The 19,723-nt window shown below is 40.8% G+C and overlaps 1 protein-coding gene across 2 annotated transcripts in view; it reads left to right on the top strand.

The window, feature by feature from the left end:
* The first annotated feature begins 243 nt into the window (after positions 1-243).
* Positions 244-19,723, top strand: part of peds1 (plasmanylethanolamine desaturase 1) — a 29,180-nt gene continuing 9,700 nt past the window's right edge. Inside the window, exons 1-5 of one of the 2 annotated variants that reach the window (XM_084069508.1) lie at positions 244-472; positions 3,490-3,609; positions 3,787-3,878; positions 4,718-4,862; positions 7,079-7,291. In XM_084069508.1, the coding sequence (XP_083925634.1) occupies positions 250-472; positions 3,490-3,609; positions 3,787-3,878; positions 4,718-4,862; positions 7,079-7,291 (793 nt within the window). In that variant the 5' untranslated portion in view covers positions 244-249. Of the gene's footprint in view, positions 473-3,489; positions 3,610-3,786; positions 3,879-4,717; positions 4,863-7,078; positions 7,292-16,916; positions 16,980-19,723 lie in introns of those variants that run through there. The other variant, XM_084069507.1, reaches the window with a different exon arrangement.

Genomic DNA, 19,723 nt, shown 5'->3' with positions numbered 1-19,723 from the left:
GATTATTATCATAAAAAAAGTAAAAAAAAAAAATAAAAAAAAAAGGAAAATGAAATGAAATCATAAATGAAATAAAATATACATTTAGCTCATTGGCTGTTTAATCGGGCGCGGGGGGCGTGATTGGTCAAAGCGTAGCTGACGCGTTCCGTGGGGCGATCCGCTGATTGGCTGTCCGTCAGAGGGGGGCGGGGCCAGAACAGAAGCACCCAAAAAACAACGGAAGTAAAATATAATAAAAAAAACAACATGACGACGAGGAGGAGAATGGAGGAGGAAGACACTGCTATGGACGGGCGTGGCGGTCCCTCAGAACCCCAGGGGCCACAGCCACAGGGACCCCCAGAGCCTCAGGGACCCCGGGGGTCCGCGGGACCACCACAACAGGCACAGGGGGGTCCGGCAGTGGGGGCCAAGAGATGGGGTCCGCAGCACGCCGGGGCCCGAGAACTGGCCACTCTGTACTCGTCAGGTGAGAGAGAGAGAGTCTCGAGTCAAAACGGTCTCAAACGCGCGACATATGTCAACCGGAAAATAGCTACAAGCTCACGACGCGTCGCTCTCGCAACGCGTAGTGATCTTGTAGATCTGCTATTTTCCCCGGGGCGGGGGCGGGCGCGAGCGTGCGACGCACCGCGGTACGAGCGAAGTGTTTAACTCGGGCTGACATTCTTTTATAACACTGAGTTCAGATGAATGTGATGTAATAATAATGTTTATGATTATTGTGATGTTATTGTTTTGATTCACATTTCAAGTCAAAGGATCTTTATTGGCATGAGTAAAACATACGTTTACATTACATTACCACAGCAAGTGTCAACATATTATAAAATGAATTATTATGCTTGTAGGGAGTAGACAGAGCATTGTGTTCAACACAACTATTCTACTGTCAAACGTTGCAAACTATTAGTTAGTGTGTAATAATAATAGTAGGTTAATGTATTGTATGTACATGAGAAACAGTACATGGATGGAAGTACAATTCACAATACAAGGTCTACTAAACTGGAAGACTAATGAAGCACTGAGCTGGTTTAAGATGAGTTCCCACACACACACACATCATGATGACATATAAGAGACATATAAATTATAATGTTATTACTCTTTATGTAAGAGTAATGTAAAGTACATGGCAGACATGGCTATGTACTGCTAATTTTGGAACTATGTTCTCTTGTATTTTGAGGAAAAATAAGTTATTTTTATGTTTAGTTTTGAGCACTGAGGATGACTTGTGTTCCTCTGACAGTAGCTTCTCTGTTTACCTACAGAGACAACACACACACACACACACACACACACACACACACACACACACACACACACACACACACACACACACACACACACACACACACCTGTGGCTTTGCTGGAACTCTCCTGTTTAAACCTCATTGTACTGTAATACCCGTGGTCCGGTTCGGGGACCCCCAGGTGTTTGGGGGGCATCACAATCGTTTTAACCACTTTATCCATTTGCACGTAGGCTATTCAAAAATAGCAGATGTACAAGCTTGTGCTGTGCTGCAAGCTTGTACATCTGCTATGTTTGGACATTTTTGGAAAACTATCGAGAATTTTGAATGATTTAGATTTGTTTTTAAACAGTTTTTACATGAAACTTCTCCTCTGGGGCCCTGACCCTGACACAAAACCTTTTCAGATATGGGTTTGCGTTCAAACACATATCAATTTGGGGGTCCTAGACTTGGAAAAAGTAACCACCACTGCTGTATGCTGCTAGTATGATGTAACCCAGGGTGATGCAACTTTGATGATGTAGAGGGCCACTATATTTCCACACTCACTCCAGAGGAACACATTACATATACTGTCAGGCAGACACCTCTCTGTATTTTAACTTTTTTGTAAATTAATGACGTACTTCACCATTCTATGTCACACAAAAGTAGCAAAAATAACGTTGCTCAAAACGCGTCGCAGTGCGACACGTTTTGAGCTTGTAGATCTGCTATTTTTGAATTGGCCGCATTAAGTGAAGGTGGGGGCCGCATGTGGCCCCCGGGCCGCCAGTTGCCCATGTATGATGTAAGCTGTTGAAAATCACTTCTTGGGCGGGGCCATGTGGTCACGTGACGATGATGATAATAATGATTTGATCCCCACTCCCTGGCGTGTTTTTGGGGTGCTGGTTCTGACAGAATGTGGTCGTCACCAGTTGTTACATTTGAAGCTCTGTTTTTTGTGTTTTTTTAAGAACTAGACGAGCATTATATTAACCAGCCCAGGTGCTTTTCCTAAAGTCCAACAGGCACTGTATCATATCTCGTACTGTAGCATGCAGCGTTGTCTCGGCTGTTAAAGAAAGACATGGGGCAGGGCGATAAACTGTACATGAGAAAGTGATAAAGCCTTATTGTTGACTTTTGGAGTGGTCGGTGTTATGTCACCATCAGGTGCTTGTAGGCAGGCCGCAGACATTTGCCAGTGATGTAACAGAAACCATTAAGACTCACATTCTGTGATTCAGTGCGCTGATTCAGAGAGTCAGCGCACTGAAGTCAAGGCACAGACGGCTGTGTTGTTGACAGACAACGGATGCACGCTTATGAGAAACAGTTGCGTGCATTATAGCAAGATGAGGATTAATGAAACATTCAGTCTAAATGTCCAGTTTGATAATTCACAACAACTACTACTACTACTTTTGTATTTGAAACTGGCTTTACATTTCTCTAAATATTATAAACTTTCAGGACAGCCTAAATACATCGTTTATGAAAAGGCCTCATCTTGCGCTGATGCACGCAACTGTTTTGCCAGGTTTTATTTGTGTTGTTTCTCATAAGCGTGCATCAGTTGTCCGTCAACAACACAGTAGTCTGAGCCTTGACTTCTCTCTCTCCCCACCCAGCCCCCCCCCCCCCCCCCCCCGCCCCCTTGCGCTTCAACAACACAGGAAAAGGCAGTTTGCATGTACACACTTCTACAGCCCTTTATCAGCTCTCCTGCCAGTCACTGTGTCATGACGTCACACAACCTACCCTGAGATGCCAGATCAATCAACAGGACAGGAAGTTTAATGTGTGACTCTAAATTGTCACAAAAAAGACATATTTCCCATAACCCATTAAGACAGAGAACGCATCTGTGTCACTTTACATTTATTTGGCTATTCAAAAATATATTTGTGGAAAAAACGTGAAAATGTGTGCAAATCTTTGCATATATATTTTTGTTTACATATGTAACATTTGTAACTCAAATCTTTGCTTCTGGGGGTCCCTGGAACAACATATTTTACAAATAAGTAAATATCACCCTCCCCGCCCAGGCTTCCCTAACCCCAAAGCCAGATGCACTGTGGTAGATTTGAACCCCCAGCCTCTGTGGTGGTGGGCATTGGGCAGGTCACTTTACCACTGTGCCACCACGATCTCATGATTCCATCTTCTCTATCGGATTAGACACGCATTAGTAGCTTAGTTATATTAATGTGTCTTTTAATTTTGTTTGAAGGTAAACGCTGTCAGGAGTGGATCTGTGTGCTGCTGTGTTTCTCTCTCATGGCGTTCAACTTCATCCACCTCCTCGCCAACTTCCACCTCGGCCATGTGACCAGCATCCTGGTGGCCATCGGTGAGTACTGCACCACAGCCCACCCACCTTGTTCTTTTCATTATTACTTTGTGTTCATTTTGAAAGCACAAATTCCTGCTCGTGCCCCTTCTTTTCTGTGTTTTATGTCTCTTCTTCTGTGTTTTATGTCTCTTCTGTGTTTTATGTCTCTTCCTGACATTGTTTTGTCTCTTCCAGCGGCAGGAATCCTCACAGCAGACTTTGCGTCGGGCCTGGTCCACTGGGGGGCCGACACCTGGGGCTCCGTGGACCTGCCGGTGTTTGGAAAGGTACGACAACATAGACCCACTCACTCATCTACTTTATACTGGGAACACTCATCTACTTTATACTGGGAACACTCATCTACTTTATACTGGGAACACTCATCTACTTTATACTGGGAACACTCATCTACTTTATACTGGGAACACTCATCTACTTTATACTGGGAAGTTGAACACTCATCTACTTTATACTGGGAAGTTGAACACTCATCTACTTTATACTGGGAACCACATGTAGAATAGAGCCCACATCACACTCATTTAGTCCATCAACCCATTCATTATATTTTGTCTGTTCAAAAATAGCAGATATACAAGCTCATAGTGTGGCACCGATTTCCAAGCGGACACTCTACCTCCTGAGCCACTGCATAGCCATATTTTATACGTTGGCTATTTAAAAAAATGCAGATATACAAGCTCACAGCGTGTTACTTTGTGCTGCTCTGCGAGCTTGTACATCTGCTATTCATGCATGTAAAAAAAAAAAAAATCAAAAGTTCCCAAACTTTTTATTTTTTTAAATAGCAGATCTACAAGCTTGCAGCGCACTTTGAGCTTGTATATTCTTTTTAAATAGCCAACATATAAATGGATTCTGGATAAATAAATGGATAAATGAGTACTATCAGAATATAGAGCTATTTAACACTTTTTTAAACCAAAGTAAATAACTTACCTTACCTTTTAAGATGATTGTGATGCTGTGTTAACTACTTTTGCTGGGTACCCCCTGGCTGGAACCCCCCCTCAAGGACCCCCTGGGGGTCCCCGGAGGACCCCACTTTGAGAACCAACTGGTGTTGACATTGTAAGTTAATTTGTCCCCTCCCCCCATGCAGGCGTTCATCAGACCGTTCAGGGAACACCACATCGACCCCACGGCCATCACTCGCCACGACTTCATCGAGACCAACGGAGACAACTGCATGTTGACCATCGTCCCTCTGGCTCACATGACCTACAGCTTCATGGTCCTCTCCCCTGGTGAGACTAGACACATCTGTGTCATTTTAACATTTATTTGGCTATTCAAAAATAGCAGATATACAAGCTCTAGCTTGTAGATCTGCCAATTTTTGAAAAATCGTGAAATTCTACAAATGTCGTCAAAATCTGTTTTTTGAAAAAAACGTATGTTACTATATATACAGTATCAGTGGTTCCCAAACGTTGTCATGTCAAGGACCACCCAAAATGATATGTATTTGGCCGCGGACCCCCATCTCAAAATGTTTTGTTCCAGGCCCCCCCAGAAGCAAAGATTTTAGTAAAACATGTTTGCGTAAAAAAAAATACATATGTTCAAAGATTTGCACAAATTCTCAAGATTTTTCAAAAAAATTGTAGATCTGCAAGCTCATAGCGCGGCACTATCTGGTTTTATTATATTTCTAGTGGAGGTGTATCATAACTATCTGTTTTTATTATATTTCTAGTAGAGGTGTACCATAACTATCTGGTTTTATTATATTTCTTAGTGGAGGTGTATCATAACTATCTGTTTTTATTATATTTCTAGTAGAGGTGTACCATAACTATCTGGTTTTATTATATTTCTAGTAGAGGTGTACCATAACTATCTGGTTTTATTATATTTCTAGTGGAGGTGTACCATAACTATCTGGTTTTATTATATTTCTAGTAGAGGTGTACCATAACTATCTGGTTTTATTATATTTCTAGTGGAGGTGTACCATAACTATCTGGTTTTATTATATTTCTAGTGGAGGTGTACCATAACTATCTGGTTTTATTATATTTCTAGTAGAGGTGTACCATAACTATCTGGTTTTATTATATTTCTAGTGGAGGTGTACCATAACTATCTGGTTGTATTATATTTCTAGTGGAGGTGTACCATAACTATCTGGTTTTATTATATTTCTAGTAGAGGTGTACCATAACTATCTGGTTTTATTATATTTCTAGTAGAGGTGTATCATAACTATCTGGTTTTATTATATTTCTAGTGGAGGTGTATCATAACTATCTGGTTTTATTATATTTCTAGTAGAGGTGTACCATAACTATCTGGTTTTATTATATTTCTAGTAGAGGTGTATCATAACTATCTGGTTTTATTATATTTCTAGTAGAGGTGTACCATAACTATCTGGTTTTATTATATTTCTAGTAGAGGTGTACCATAACTATCTGGTTTTATTATATTTCTAGTAGAGGTGTACCATAACTATCTGGTTTTATTATATTTCTAGTAGAGGTGTATCATAACTATCTGGTTTTATTATATTTCTAGTAGAGGTGTACCATAACTATCTGGTTTTATTATATTTCTAGTAGAGGTGTACCATAACTATCTGGTTTTATTATATTTCTAGTAGAGGTGTACCATAACTATCTGGTTTTATTATATTTCTAGTGGAGGTGTATCATAACTATGTGGTTTTATTATATTTCTAGTGGAGGTGTATCATAACTATCTGGTTTTATTATATTTCTAGTGGAGGTGTACCATAACTATCTGGTTTTATTATATTTCTAGTGGAGGTGTATCATAACTATGTGGTTTTATTATATTTCTAGTGGAGGTGTATCATAACTATCTGGTTTTATTATATTTCTAGTGGAGGTGTATCATAACTATCTGGTTTTATTATATATCTAGTGGAGGTGTATCATAACTATCTGGTTTTATTATATTTCCAGTGGAGGTGTATCATAACTATCTGGTTTTATTATATTTCCAGTGGAGGTGTATCATAACTATCTGGTTTTATTATATCTCTAGTGGAGGTGTATCATAACTATCTGGTTTTATTATATTTCTAGTGGAGGTGTATCATAACTATCTGGTTTTATTATATTTCCAGTGGAGGTGTACCATAACTATCTGGTTTTATTATATTTCCAGTGGAGGTGTATCATAACTATCTGGTTTTATTATATATCTAGTGGAGGTGTATCATAACTATCTGGTTTTATTATATTTCCAGTGGAGGTGTATCATAACTATCTGGTTTTATTATATTTCCAGTGGAGGTGTATCATAACTATCTGGTTTTATTATATCTCTAGTGGAGGTGTATCATAACTATCTGGTTTTATTATATTTCTAGTGGAGGTGTATCATAACTATCTGGTTTTATTATATTTCTAGTGGAGGTGTATCATAACTATGTGGTTTTATTATATTTCCAGTGGAGGTGTATCATAACTATCTGGTTTTATTATATCTCTAGTGGAGGTGTACCATAACTACCCGTGGTACTGCTACCTGTTTGCTCTGGCCATCTTCATCACGCTGACCAACCAGATCCACAAGTGGTCCCACACTTACTTCGGGCTGCCTCGCTGGGTGGTCCTTCTGCAGGACCTACACATCATCCTGCCCCGCAAACACCACCGCGTCCACCACGTGTCCCCGCACGAGACCTACTTCTGCATCACTACAGGTTCACCTCTATGATTATTAACACCTTATTAACACATCGGGTGCCGAACACGGTCTGAACCGTGAGTTTAGTCTTTTTGTTTTTTTCGTTTTTCTCCGCACGGGCGGGGCTAGAGCAGCTCTGGGAGCACCCATTGTAATCCTGCGAAGGAAGTGCCAGATCGCTCACTGGGAACACATTTTTTTCCCCATCCGCTTCCTGTCTATTTCCTACTTTGAAACGCCTATATCTCTGAATCTGTTTCTTGTGGGGAAAACCGGTCATGCGCGATGCGCGATCCCCCCCGTTGTAACTCGCGAGGGGAATGTTATGGTTCCAGGCTGTAGCCAGGCTCATGGCAGAACATGAATCGATGCTTTTTTTTGCGTGGATTTGCTTGTAACGCACGCGGAAACTTTAAACAGCAAAGCGCAGTCAATGGGGAGAATGCTGGCACCCACGGTAAGTTGTTATGAAAAAATGCTGGCACCCGATGTGTTAACACATTGACTGCCTGAGATTAAAACATCGTTTTTTTTTATCCCCATGCCATAGTTTTTTGTCAATAACGTTTTGACACAGACTCAAATTAGAGTCGACTAAATCTACAGTTGATTTAATCGGCGGTGCCTTGATGGCGTCGTAAAGGCTGATTTTACACTTGGTTGCATGATGAAAATAGCGGATCTACAAGGTCGCAGCGCGACGCGCTGTGACCTTGTAGATCCGCTATTTTCAGAGCACAACACCTGAGCGCAACCAAACATAAAATGCCTTGTCTTTTAGTTTCTCGTCATGGTTTTAGTTTGACGAAATCAACACTGGTGCAGTTATAAGTGATGGAAAAGTGACTGTGAGCTGATATTATTGTTACGTTGTGTTGCGTTTGCGTTGCCAGGTTGGCTGAACTACCCTCTGGAGAGGCTGGGCTTCTGGAAGAGCCTGGAGGACCTGATCCAGAGTGTGAGCGGAGAGAAGCCCCGCTCGGATGACCTGAACTGGGCTCAGAAGGTCAAGTAAAAGAAAGGCCTTCTTCAGCAGCAGAACCCCTCCCTCCTGTACCTCACAGTCACACACAGCTACCCTGGCTCTCTTGTGTCTGCTCTTTAACCTTACACACAGGCAGACAAAACTTTAACCAAACACGTTGCCAAAGCTTTTTACGTCTCAGCAAAGCAGCAGCACGTTTTCTCTGAAGAGTACTCGATGGGGAATCTGTCACAAACGACCAAAACGAACGAGCGGGAGATCTTCGTTTTAAATGGCGGAATCTCTTAAATTCCCTCGACGGGTTCTCCCCATACTTTGAACGCTGTTGTTGTTCCCTTAACAGAACTCACCCGCTTCCTCAAGGTGACGACCTGTCAGAATGTGTGGACAGACAGACAGACAGACAGACAGACAGACAGACAGACAGACACCGTTGCTAATTGGAGAAGAGTTTGGAAAACCCGCAAACCTTGTAACAAGCTTACTTGAAAAAAGAGAAAAGAAAACTCACTTCCTTTGCAGCGTTTATTGTATTTTCTCCAAAAGCCAAAGTTACATATTTTTCAGAGACGATGACAATGCGCCTGGGTTCCAAATAATCTTTTTCTTAAAAAAACAAAACAAAAAAAATCATTCCTATGAGTCTTTTCCAGTAACTACTGGCTTAATACATAAATAAATGTATACAGGACTAAAAGAAGTATGAGTGTAGTAGTAGGGCTCGGCTGACCATTCTGAATATTTTAAATTCAGAGTGAAGAATAATTAAGCCTCGTCTGGGCCAGGTCTCACTTGAAAATGAGGTCTCCATCCAACCTCAATGTGATTTCTCCTGGTTACCTGAAGGTTGCATACATTTACGAGCAAATTGCAATATTACAGTTTTCATAACAGGTTGTTTGAATTTAGTTACAACAAGGACAAAAAAAAAGCCTTCAGGTCAAGTTGTTTGTGCGCCTCCTGGCTTCTTTGCATTTTATCTACCGAAAAATAAGAAAGAAAGAGAAACTCTATTAGTTTGAAAATGAGCCAAGGACTCGGCTTATAGAACGATTTGGCCAAATATCTACTTGTTGTTAATTTGTATGTTTTTGCTGATGTAATTTTCTGGCCCTCAGATTATTGTGTGTGCTTTGGCCATCATCACGCTACACTGCAGGGGTTCTCAAAACGTTTTAACATTTCAAGGACCCGTTTCACCGGGTCCATTTGGTTCCATGTTTCTGAGTTGCATAACCTGTGATTAAGTGTAAAAGCATCCATTTTGGTTCCTAATCCCCAACTATCAATAATTTAGTTGGGAACCCACTGGAGGAACCCGCTGGGGGTCCACGGACCGCACTTTGAGAACCACTGCTCTACTGGGTCAACAGGTGTGTGTGTGTGTGTGTGTGTGTGTGTGTGTGTGTGTGTGTGTGGTCGCCGTGGAGACGGCTGCAGCCTTTCCTACCACACATGCAGTAATTGTGCGTTGTCTCATGTTTGCTTGTTTGTTTGTTCTTATTAGCAGCAGTGGTGGAAAAAGTACACAAGGTCTTTACTTAAGTAAAAGTACCAATACTGCAATATAAAAATAAATAATCTGTTACAAGTATGTCCAGAATGAAACATTGACTTGAGTAAAAGTACAAAAGTATTGGCATAAAAATGAACTTAATATACCAAAAGTAAACGTACTAAAATGTTTGAAAATAGCAGATCTACAAGCTCACAACGCGTCGCATCGCGACACGTTGTGAGCTTGTAGATCTGCTATTTTCAAATAGCCTATAGGTATAAAATAGGGCTGAAGTGGTTTATGTATGTTTTCTAATATAATCATTTATATCTGAAAAGTAACTAGTAGCTAAAGTTTTCAAATAAATGTTGTGGAGTAAAAGTACAATAATTGGATCCGAGATGTAGTGGAGTAGAGGTAATAAGTATTGTAAATACTCAAGTAAAGTACACATACCTCAAAATTGTACTTAAGTACAGTCCTCAAGTAAATGTACTTAGTTGCTTTCCACCACTGACTTAGCAGCACACTTTTGTAATGTTCTTGTGGAAGTCGTTGCTAAACTAGGATTTGTGTAGATATTAATCATATCTGTTACGTGCCAGGCATTTACACACCACATCTTTTTGTAACGTTTTTAGCACATTGAGTAATGTTGCCTAAGTGCAACATTAATGCCTTGATAAGTGTACTTGGTTATTAATGAGGGCTGGTAGTAACGAGTTAATTAATTGAGTGCTGAAGATGCATAACGTTAAAAGTTAGTTCATACTTTAGTGATTAATTTGTAAATGTATAATATAAAGAGATGCCCTCAACAATGTCTTATATCAGAAGCTAAAGTCGGATTAGCCGTCACGCCTTTTTCTCTGTATTTTACTCTTGATTTGCAAAGGAGGCAAATATTAGTTTAAAAAGTAACCGCTTGACAAACGTTTGCATGACAAAACTATTTTAAAAAATGCTCAAGATGTCACTTTACCTGGGCTTAGGAAACGCATGCACACATGTTAGCATGTCGGCTCGTTTAAGCAGAAATATCCAGTCACCGGCTTTCCTTAAGTTGAATTTATGCTCCATAGTGCAATGGGGCAGTGTTGCCAGATTTTGCGAGAGAAATAAGCAACCTAGTTTATGAAAACAAGCCCAAAAGAAGCAACCTAGACCAAAAGCACTTTAAACCTATATACGTCAGCTGTAGCAGATCTGCTACTTTCCCAAAACATCTTAAAAAAATAAATCCGATATTTGGAATATTTTTTAAACATTTTCCCTGTCCCTGGCAAAACTTTACAGAAAAACAAGCCCAAAGTCGCTTATAGTAAGCAGACCTGGCAACACTGCAATGGGGGTCGCTCGCCGACAAGAACTGACTCCTGTTGGCAAGCGACGCAGGCGTGCGATGGAGTGTAACAATACAGTTTTAGAATAGGTGTGAGACGGACACTGACCAGTGAGGATTGATTCGGTTCACATACTGTACTATTATTCTATAGAGGATATGCGCATGCTTAAAGTGAATGGCACATCGAGTGGCAAAGAAACATGCAAAATGAGTTTAACATTGTTTAATGTTGTTTAATGCAATCAGATATGACTTTTCTGTTTGGATGGATGGGCTGTCAAGGCCAGAAAGTATTTTTTTGACACTCAGTAGGCATTCCTGCATAACTTCCGGGTTTGATGATGATGTCACACGCATATCCTCTATTATTTTTGAACGATGGTTAGTTTGTAATTTGTGCTATAATTTAAATGAATGGAGATTAATGGATGATGGGCGTCGTCGGCCCACGTGATTATTTGAGGCTTGCATATTTCTTTCTTTCAGTCCATGTATCCAGTTTTACGTTATAAGAATGTTGGTAATCGTTATAAAAGCACTTAAACAGTTTGTGAGTTTTGTTTTAGGAGAGGAGAGCACTTAATTTTTTTATCATTATGGCCTTATGATGCCCTGCTTATGTAAAATGCTTTCGTTGGGTTAGTTGTATTGATGCAGTTTACGTACGCGGTCTAAATTCATTTTAACTGATGCCTTTTACATGATAATGGTTAGAATGTTGTGATACGACATACCTTAAATAGTTTGGAAATGAGGAAAACTTGACACATTTATTGAATACATTTTTATACCTAGTTAACTACTAGCTTCAGGAGTAACGTTGGTGTAAATATTTGTCAAAAAGAATTCCTTTAACGTCCTCTCTGTAATGTTGAGGAGTGTTGAGTTGTTTACTGCTGTGCTGAAGAGATTACGTTGTTCATTTTCCATCCCTGATTTGTCTTGGGCTGTGTGATAATCCATTCATTAAAATGACTTATAGGGCCTATAGTTGATAATTAAAAGAGAATGTTTTAGTTTTTCTTGCTTCAAGACAATGTATATATATTTTTTAAGTTGGGACATGTGAATTTTAAGGTTATAGTTGAACTGACACTCAAGATATTTAGAGATAAGAGATATTTGCTGCCCAATGCTTTTGATGCTTGTGTGTGACGCTGTAGTCTGATCAAGTAGGGCGTTAATTTACGGAGACAGAAACACAAAAGGTTAGAATATGGATATAAGTTCTGATAGGCTCTGTGCAGAACTGCAGTCCCACGTTTGCAGACTCTGGCAAACCGGTTTCTTGGTCACGGGTTTTCCTCTAGCTGTGTCTGATTGGCTCGGCAGCAGATTTGAAGCAGGAAACGCGACACCTTTCCAGTGTGTTTCCAGTTCAAATCGACTGCTGAGCCAATCAAACACAGCTATGAAAAGAATTCTGAAAACCTAGCCTGGGCAGCGTTCCTTTTCGGGTATATGATCCGGTCGGGAGCGGAAGTAAAAAAAAAAAGAAAAGTGGCCCGATGGGCAGAACCGGAAAGACGTCTCACCCCAAAATAGGTCCGTCCTAATAAAATCCTTGATACGGCATTGTTTAGCTTATTTTTTAAATGTAAATGTGCGTGCACTATCCGGAGACTATTTAGCGTCTGTATTATCCCACGGGGAAATTCTATTCCATTTAAATAGGGATTGGGGAACCAAAACAAAGCGGCACCGCAAAACCGGATGGGCAGAATCTGGAAAGATTCTTCTTTCTTTTTTTTTTTTCAGTAGGCGTGGCCTAGACCGGATCATATGGGTCTTTAGTAACGCAGACCAGGCTTTCCTCCGAGGTGGAAAGACTGGTGATGCGAGGGTTACTGAAAACCTGAACCAAGAGAAAAGGGGAAAAAAAGAAAGACATGCCATCTCCGGTTTACTTCCTGGATCTGCGTGAAGTAGGCGGTTGCCTCTTAGGACGGTGGTTTTCAACCCTTTTCATATCAAGGACCATTATTTATTCGGCATTTGAGCCACGGACCACCATTTGATGAGATTTAGACTCTTAGACCCAAAGACTTAGAATATTTTGTTATTATTGGATACGATTTTGTCCACAATTCCATCCTGTATTGATGTTGGTTCCATAGAAGAGATAACGGGCAACGTTGATCAAAATAACAGTTCTTTAATTAAGTAATGCAGATGTCTAACAATAATCTTACTCTTGAGAGCGTAAAATGAAACCAAATGGACCCGTAAGGGTCCATTTGGTTTCATTTTACGCTCTCAAGAGTTAAACATCTATAAGGGTCCATTTGGTTACCAACTCTCCATCATTTAGCTGGGGACCACCTTGAACACCCTCAAGGACCACTGGTTGAAAACCACTGTCTTAGGAGACCGGAAGCAGGTTCGAGTCTATTCATTCCAATGGAAGAGTGAACAAACGTGAACACAGCTTCTGAGCCATTCCTTAGCCCCACGGTCGCTGAACTAAAATATTGGACCCAATCGCCACAAGCCACACAATCTCCCCAACATTTTGATACTAAAATGGCTTTTTTTCAGAGAGACAAATCACATCACAAATGACTTTATTATCGACCTTTCTCTGTTCCAGCAAATCAACCGTCTTTGCCTGGAACTACAGTTACGCATAGAGCCTACTCTGCAGATTTATAAACAGAATTGTTGGTGTATATTGTACATACTGTGCAGTGATCCTTGGACTTTTATTACTGCCTTATATGCTCCTTATTCCTACATTTTATTGCTAATCTTGCTAGCAATCTTTGAAACTATTTGACTTATTAAATTGTCCTATTACTTACCATCTAATTTGTAAGGCAGGTATTTGTGGATGTTTGTTGGTATGATGGTGGTGATGGTAAAGTATGGTGTATGATGGTTAAGAAGGACTTTTAGATGTCATATAAAACGATACCTTGATGCCTTTGTGTTGTCTTCCATCCTGGAAGGTTTACGATGTGTGTCTACGATGCTATTTATAGTGAAACTAAATAAAAGATTCAATAATATCCAATGTGTTTTTCTTTACTAACCCTCGGCCTGTGCTGTCTTATACAGATGAACATGAGGCATAACTTTTAAAACGATTGTCGATGTAGAATATTGCAGAGTTTATATTCGATAAGCATGCACATAATTTATGTTGTGTAAATATTAGCGCATAGACAGGGTTGGACGTTGAACTGCCTACATGTAGGATTATGTAATCATTGTGAATAAAGATTGATTGATGGATCATTAATTCTCTTGATTCTTAACCCATTAAGTAAGACCTGAGGCGATTCTTTAAAATGTTTTCTAAATCCTAACAGTTTTTTGAAAAAAAATCTAACTTTTTTTTCCAAGATTTTTCAAAAATAGAGCCAAAGAAATCTAAAGTGACACAGATGCGTTCCAGGTCTTAATGGGTCAAAAGATAAGTAACGATAATCGGCCAAGATTATGTTTAGAAGATATGTCTTAGATATTGCAATATTAACACTGTATTTAACCCCACACTGATGATAGTGCTGTCAAACTAACCTATAAAGACATCAAAGCTCAAACTTGGAGACAACCCATGCTTCTTCATCTCCGTCTCATGTACGGGGTCCTTAGAGCAAGGGTTGCCAAACTTTTCAGGCCATGACCCCTCCAAAATAATCATAAATCAACTGGGGAACCCCCACCCCACCCTGACAAGCACTTGTAGGAGTTGAGGCATTATATTTAGAATAATCCACTTGTAATATTTGACAATTTGGCCAATGTTTGACCATTTTATAGTATTTTCTAGTTTGTTGGCGTAGTAATGGATTTATTATTAGTTATTTTTTTCATTGTAGAGCCTCGGGGTGGGTGTGGGGAGTCGGTACCAGGGGTCCCCAGCCAAATTAGGCCCCCTGGAGTGTGAGTGTGGAAGTTTAGTGGCCCGGCCCCTCCATCATCAAAGTTGCCCACCCCCTTGCCCATATAAAGTATTACGTTATAAAACATACATTAACCACTTTAGCCCTTTTTTATACCTAGGCTGTTTGAAAATAGCCGATCTGCTATTTCCAAATATTTTAGTACATTTTGATACCAATACTTCCGTACTTTTACTGTCGATTTTGAATTCCGGACTTTCACTTGTAACGGAGCACTTCTACATTGCAGCATTGATACTTTTACTCAAGCAAAACATTTGAGTACTTCTTCCACCACTGACAATAGGACACTAGTCTAGGACACAGACAGAAGTAGCCCTGAAACTGAAACATGTCATGGAACCACTTGTTCCTGGTTTGCGATTTTTTTTTACATTTACAACTCTCACATGTACATAAACGTTCAGATTTCAGATATAAAGTGCTGACCCCACGGATACGGATGTAATACGTTGAGCCGCAACGGATCTAAGTTCCATATATAATCTGTATTGTTCAATAAAAAGCGTTTTAATCCGATCAGCGGCCATTTTCTATATATTTTTTTAATTTTTTGTAATGTATCAGAGTGCAATACACCTCCCAACCGATAGTGTCGCATAGTTGAAAGCATCGGAGGACATTTGGAAAAAATGGCCGGCGATCGAATTAAAAAGCTTTTTATTGAACAATACAGAATATACAGGTACTTAGACGGGTTGCGGCTCAACTTGTTACATCCGTGGCTTGGGGGGTCAGCACTTTATATTTGAAATCTGAACGTTTCGTAGATGTACGAGTTTTCAATGTAAAAAGAAGTCGCAAACCAGGAACAAGTGGTTCCATGACGCGTGTGACAGACGAACGTCATGTGAACCATGGCTGAGGAGACAGAGAGGGTGTAATTCAGGGGTCTTCAACGTATTCAGGCCAAGGACCCCCTAGCTGAGAGAGAGATGAAGCAGGGACCCCCTACTCTATATTGTAGAAAAATTGTGTTTCGGATTTAACTTTTTTTCCCTCTACAATAGCTGTAGTATACAACCCTCGTAGACGTATTTATGATTCTGACGTTTTCAATCTACGAGAGTTGTAGGGTTCACCCCCCATGGACACATGGACTTTCTGCACTATGCCCCTCAGATACTCCAAACGTGTATACATTGAAAATAAAGGTGCTTACCCCCACACCGCAAATGTTAACTGTCTCTACGGGGTAGTAGTTTAATGTAATAATCCATATCTTTCAATAAAGAAGTGTTTTAATGCCGTCTGTGGCCGATTCTGTCGGAAGTTCCCAATGGGCGGTAGTGACGGGTAGTGAGGGGGCGCATCCGGTGAAACCCGGAATTACACTCAATCTAAACAGGAAGTAAACGAGGGTGAAAAAATGGCGTTCGGCCACAGACGGCATTAAAACACTTCTTTATTGAAAGATATGGATTATTACATTAAACTACTACCCCGTAGAGACAGTTAACATTTGGAGTGTGGGGGTAAGCACCTTTATTTTCAATTTGTACATGTTTGGAGTGTCTACGGGGTATAGTGCAGAAAGTGCCTGTGTCCATGAACCCTACAACTCTCGTAGATTGAAAACGTCAGAATCATGAATACGTCTACGAGGGTTGTATACTACTACAGCTACCTCTACACCAAACAAACACCTCTTTGCCAAAAAATAGCCGATCTACAAGCTCACAGCGCGAGGCGTTGTGAGCTTGTAGATCTGCTATTTTTTGGTAAAGTTCTAAAAGAGAAGCTAGGGTTCAAGTGCCTATAGTAACTCTGAGGACCCCCTAGGGGTGTCCGTCCCGGACCCCAATGTTGAAGACCCCTGGTGTAATTATGTTTGCATTTGCATTGGAACGCGTCCTGCGCGGCCGCGTCACCGCGCCGTCACCACGCAGCGTCTCCATTGTAGAAAAAAACCAACGTGCGCGCGCACGTCGCCATTAAGCGACAAGATGGCGGTCGCCGCCGGATCAGGTAAAGCGAGACCCGAGATAAATAAACTATTTATTCTGTTAAATCCTAAACAGCCTAAACGCTACTATAGCGCTCACATCACGTTACATAACGACACGCCGTCACGGTGGGGGCTCCTTAGCGGCCGCTACCGCGACGTTAACCGACGTACGGCGTTTTAAAATGTAACGTAAGAAGCGCTACTTGTAACGCCGGACAGTTTGGATGAAGATGACACAAGAAGAGCTTCTTCTCGCGATAACGTGTCGTTTATTTGGACGTTTTATTGTGGCTTAATTAACGATTAAATGAATAATTAATGCTATTGCTAAAAGGCTATGTTAGTGTGAATAATGCTAGTTCACGTTCAGGGCGTGTGTGTGTGTGTGTGTGTGTGTATGTGTGTTAGCTTCTAAGCTAGCGTTAGCCTAGCTGCATGTAGGCGTTGTTGCGTCTATACTTCGCCGTACGGCGACGACGCGACCCTCTCTCGCGACAACGACGACACAAAAAAAAAATGTCGCGCGACACTAATGACGTCATTTTTGAACGCTTAATAAAAAGAACGACGCCACGCGGTCGTTCAGGTTCAGCCGTTTAGTTTAGCGGCGTCATTTTTTTTTTTTACTTGTCGTTGAAATAAGTAGTGCGTCACTTTGAGCAGAGAGCAGCATAAAGTACAGTCACTACATCATACAGGCGTCGACCAGCTGTCCCGTGACGTCTGTAATGATGATGACGTCATGTCGGTGTCCCTTGCCGAATGTATATGACACGTCTGTGATATCTGACGTGGTTGACCTGTTGTAGAGCCATCCATCCTCTGTTCTGTTTGACATGCCACACTAGGATGCTAGAGCAGTAGTACGCTAGGACATGGGACAGTCTAGGACATAGTAGTCTAGGGCAGTGGTTTTCAACCTTTTTCGCTTCAAGGACCCCCAAATTGACAAATATTAGCCCAGGAACCCCCATTTGAAAAGATATGCCAGGGACTCAACCATTTAGATTTCTTGGGGGTCCCAATCTACACTGTATCATCATCAGTAGGGTCCATTTGGTTCCATTTGTACACTCTCAAGAGTTACAGACATATAAGGGTCAATTTGGTAGCTAACTATTCTTTTGGCTGGGGACCCCCTGGAACCCCCTCAAGGACCACTGGTGGTCCCCAGACCACTGGTTGAAAACCCCTGGTCTAGGACATAGTAGACTAGGACATAGGACACTAGGAGACTAGAACATAGGAGACTAGGCCATAGGACACAGGAGAATAGGACATAGTATAATAGGAAATAGGACACTAGGATATAGTACACCAGGACATAGGGCACTAGGACATAGGAGAGTAGGACATGTCCCCCTAGGACAAAGGACACTCGGAGACTAGGACACTAGGATAAGCATGGACCTGGCTGTCTCTAATAATAATAATAATAATAATAATAATAATAATAATGATAATAATAATAGTAATAAGGTCCTGTGGGTGTGGCTAGCTGAACATGGATGACACATCTATGTTCATGTCTAGGTGGTTGACTTGTTGTAGTCAGACCAGTGGTTTTCAACCTTTTTTCGCGTCAAGGACCCCCAAATTGACACACATTAGCCCAGGGACCCTCAATTGAAAAGATAAGCCAGGGACCCGCAATAAGAGACGATTTTTACAGCTCTAGCAGTGATTTTCAACCATTTTAATTTCAAGGACCCCCAGTTTGACATGCATTAGGGCTACGGACCCCCATTTAGTGACATCTCTATCTCTGGTACCCCCGTTTATATTATAAAATCAATGTTAACCGACTAAAAGCCTTGTCATTGCCATATATGTCTTATATATTTATATATATATATATATATTCTTTAAAGCAAACATTTTTAACTCAAATCTACGCTTCTGGGGGTCCCTGGGACAACATATTTTGAGATGGGGGGGTCCTTGGCCAAATACATATCATTTTGGGGGGGTCCTTGACATGAAAAAGTTTGAGAACCACTGATTATAGCAACATGTTTTAAAAAAAAAACTGTTAGGATTTAGAAGACATTTGTAGAATCCCCCAGAAGCAAATATTTGAGTTAAAAATGTTCGCTTTAAAAAATATATATATTCAAAGATTTGCACACATTTTTCACGATTTTTAAAAAAAATGGCAGATCTACAAGCTCGTAGCGCGGTAGTGCCGCGCTATGAGCTTCTAGATCTGCTATTTTTGAATAGCCAAATAAATCTTAAAATGACAGAGAGGCGTTCCCGGTCTAAATGGGTTATGAATGAATCACACTCACTGCAGTGGCAACAAGAATGATGCAACATTTATTTTAGAACCATAAAAACCTGGCATTTATAGCAGCTTTGAACCGGCATACATTCATAATGTATGATACGAATGTATGATACGTTCTCAACCTTTTCAATGTGAAGGACCCCCCCCCCCCAGTTTGGGCATTATTTGATACCAGTCATTTCAGATCAATCTACAACACTGTAAAATCTTCAGAGTTCAGGGTTTATTTAACTCTCGAGACTGTAACGGGTCCATTTGGTTCCATTTGTACCCTCCCAGAGTTGCATACCCGTAAAAGGGTCCCCTAGGGCAGTGCTTCTCAAACGTTTTCATGTCAAGGACCCCCAAATTGACACTTATTACCCCGCGGACCCCCATTTCAAAAGATATCCCAGGGACCCCCATAAGAGAAGATTTTTTTTACGGCTCTAGCTGTGATCCTCAACCATTTTAATTTCAAGGACCCCCAGTTTG

This window comes from Gymnoscopelus microlampas, assembly GCF_963454915.1.
Source record: "Gymnoscopelus microlampas genome assembly, chromosome: 10".
NCBI lineage: Eukaryota > Metazoa > Chordata > Actinopteri > Myctophiformes > Myctophidae > Gymnoscopelus > Gymnoscopelus microlampas.
This window is presented reverse-complemented; position numbering and strand designations above follow the sequence as displayed.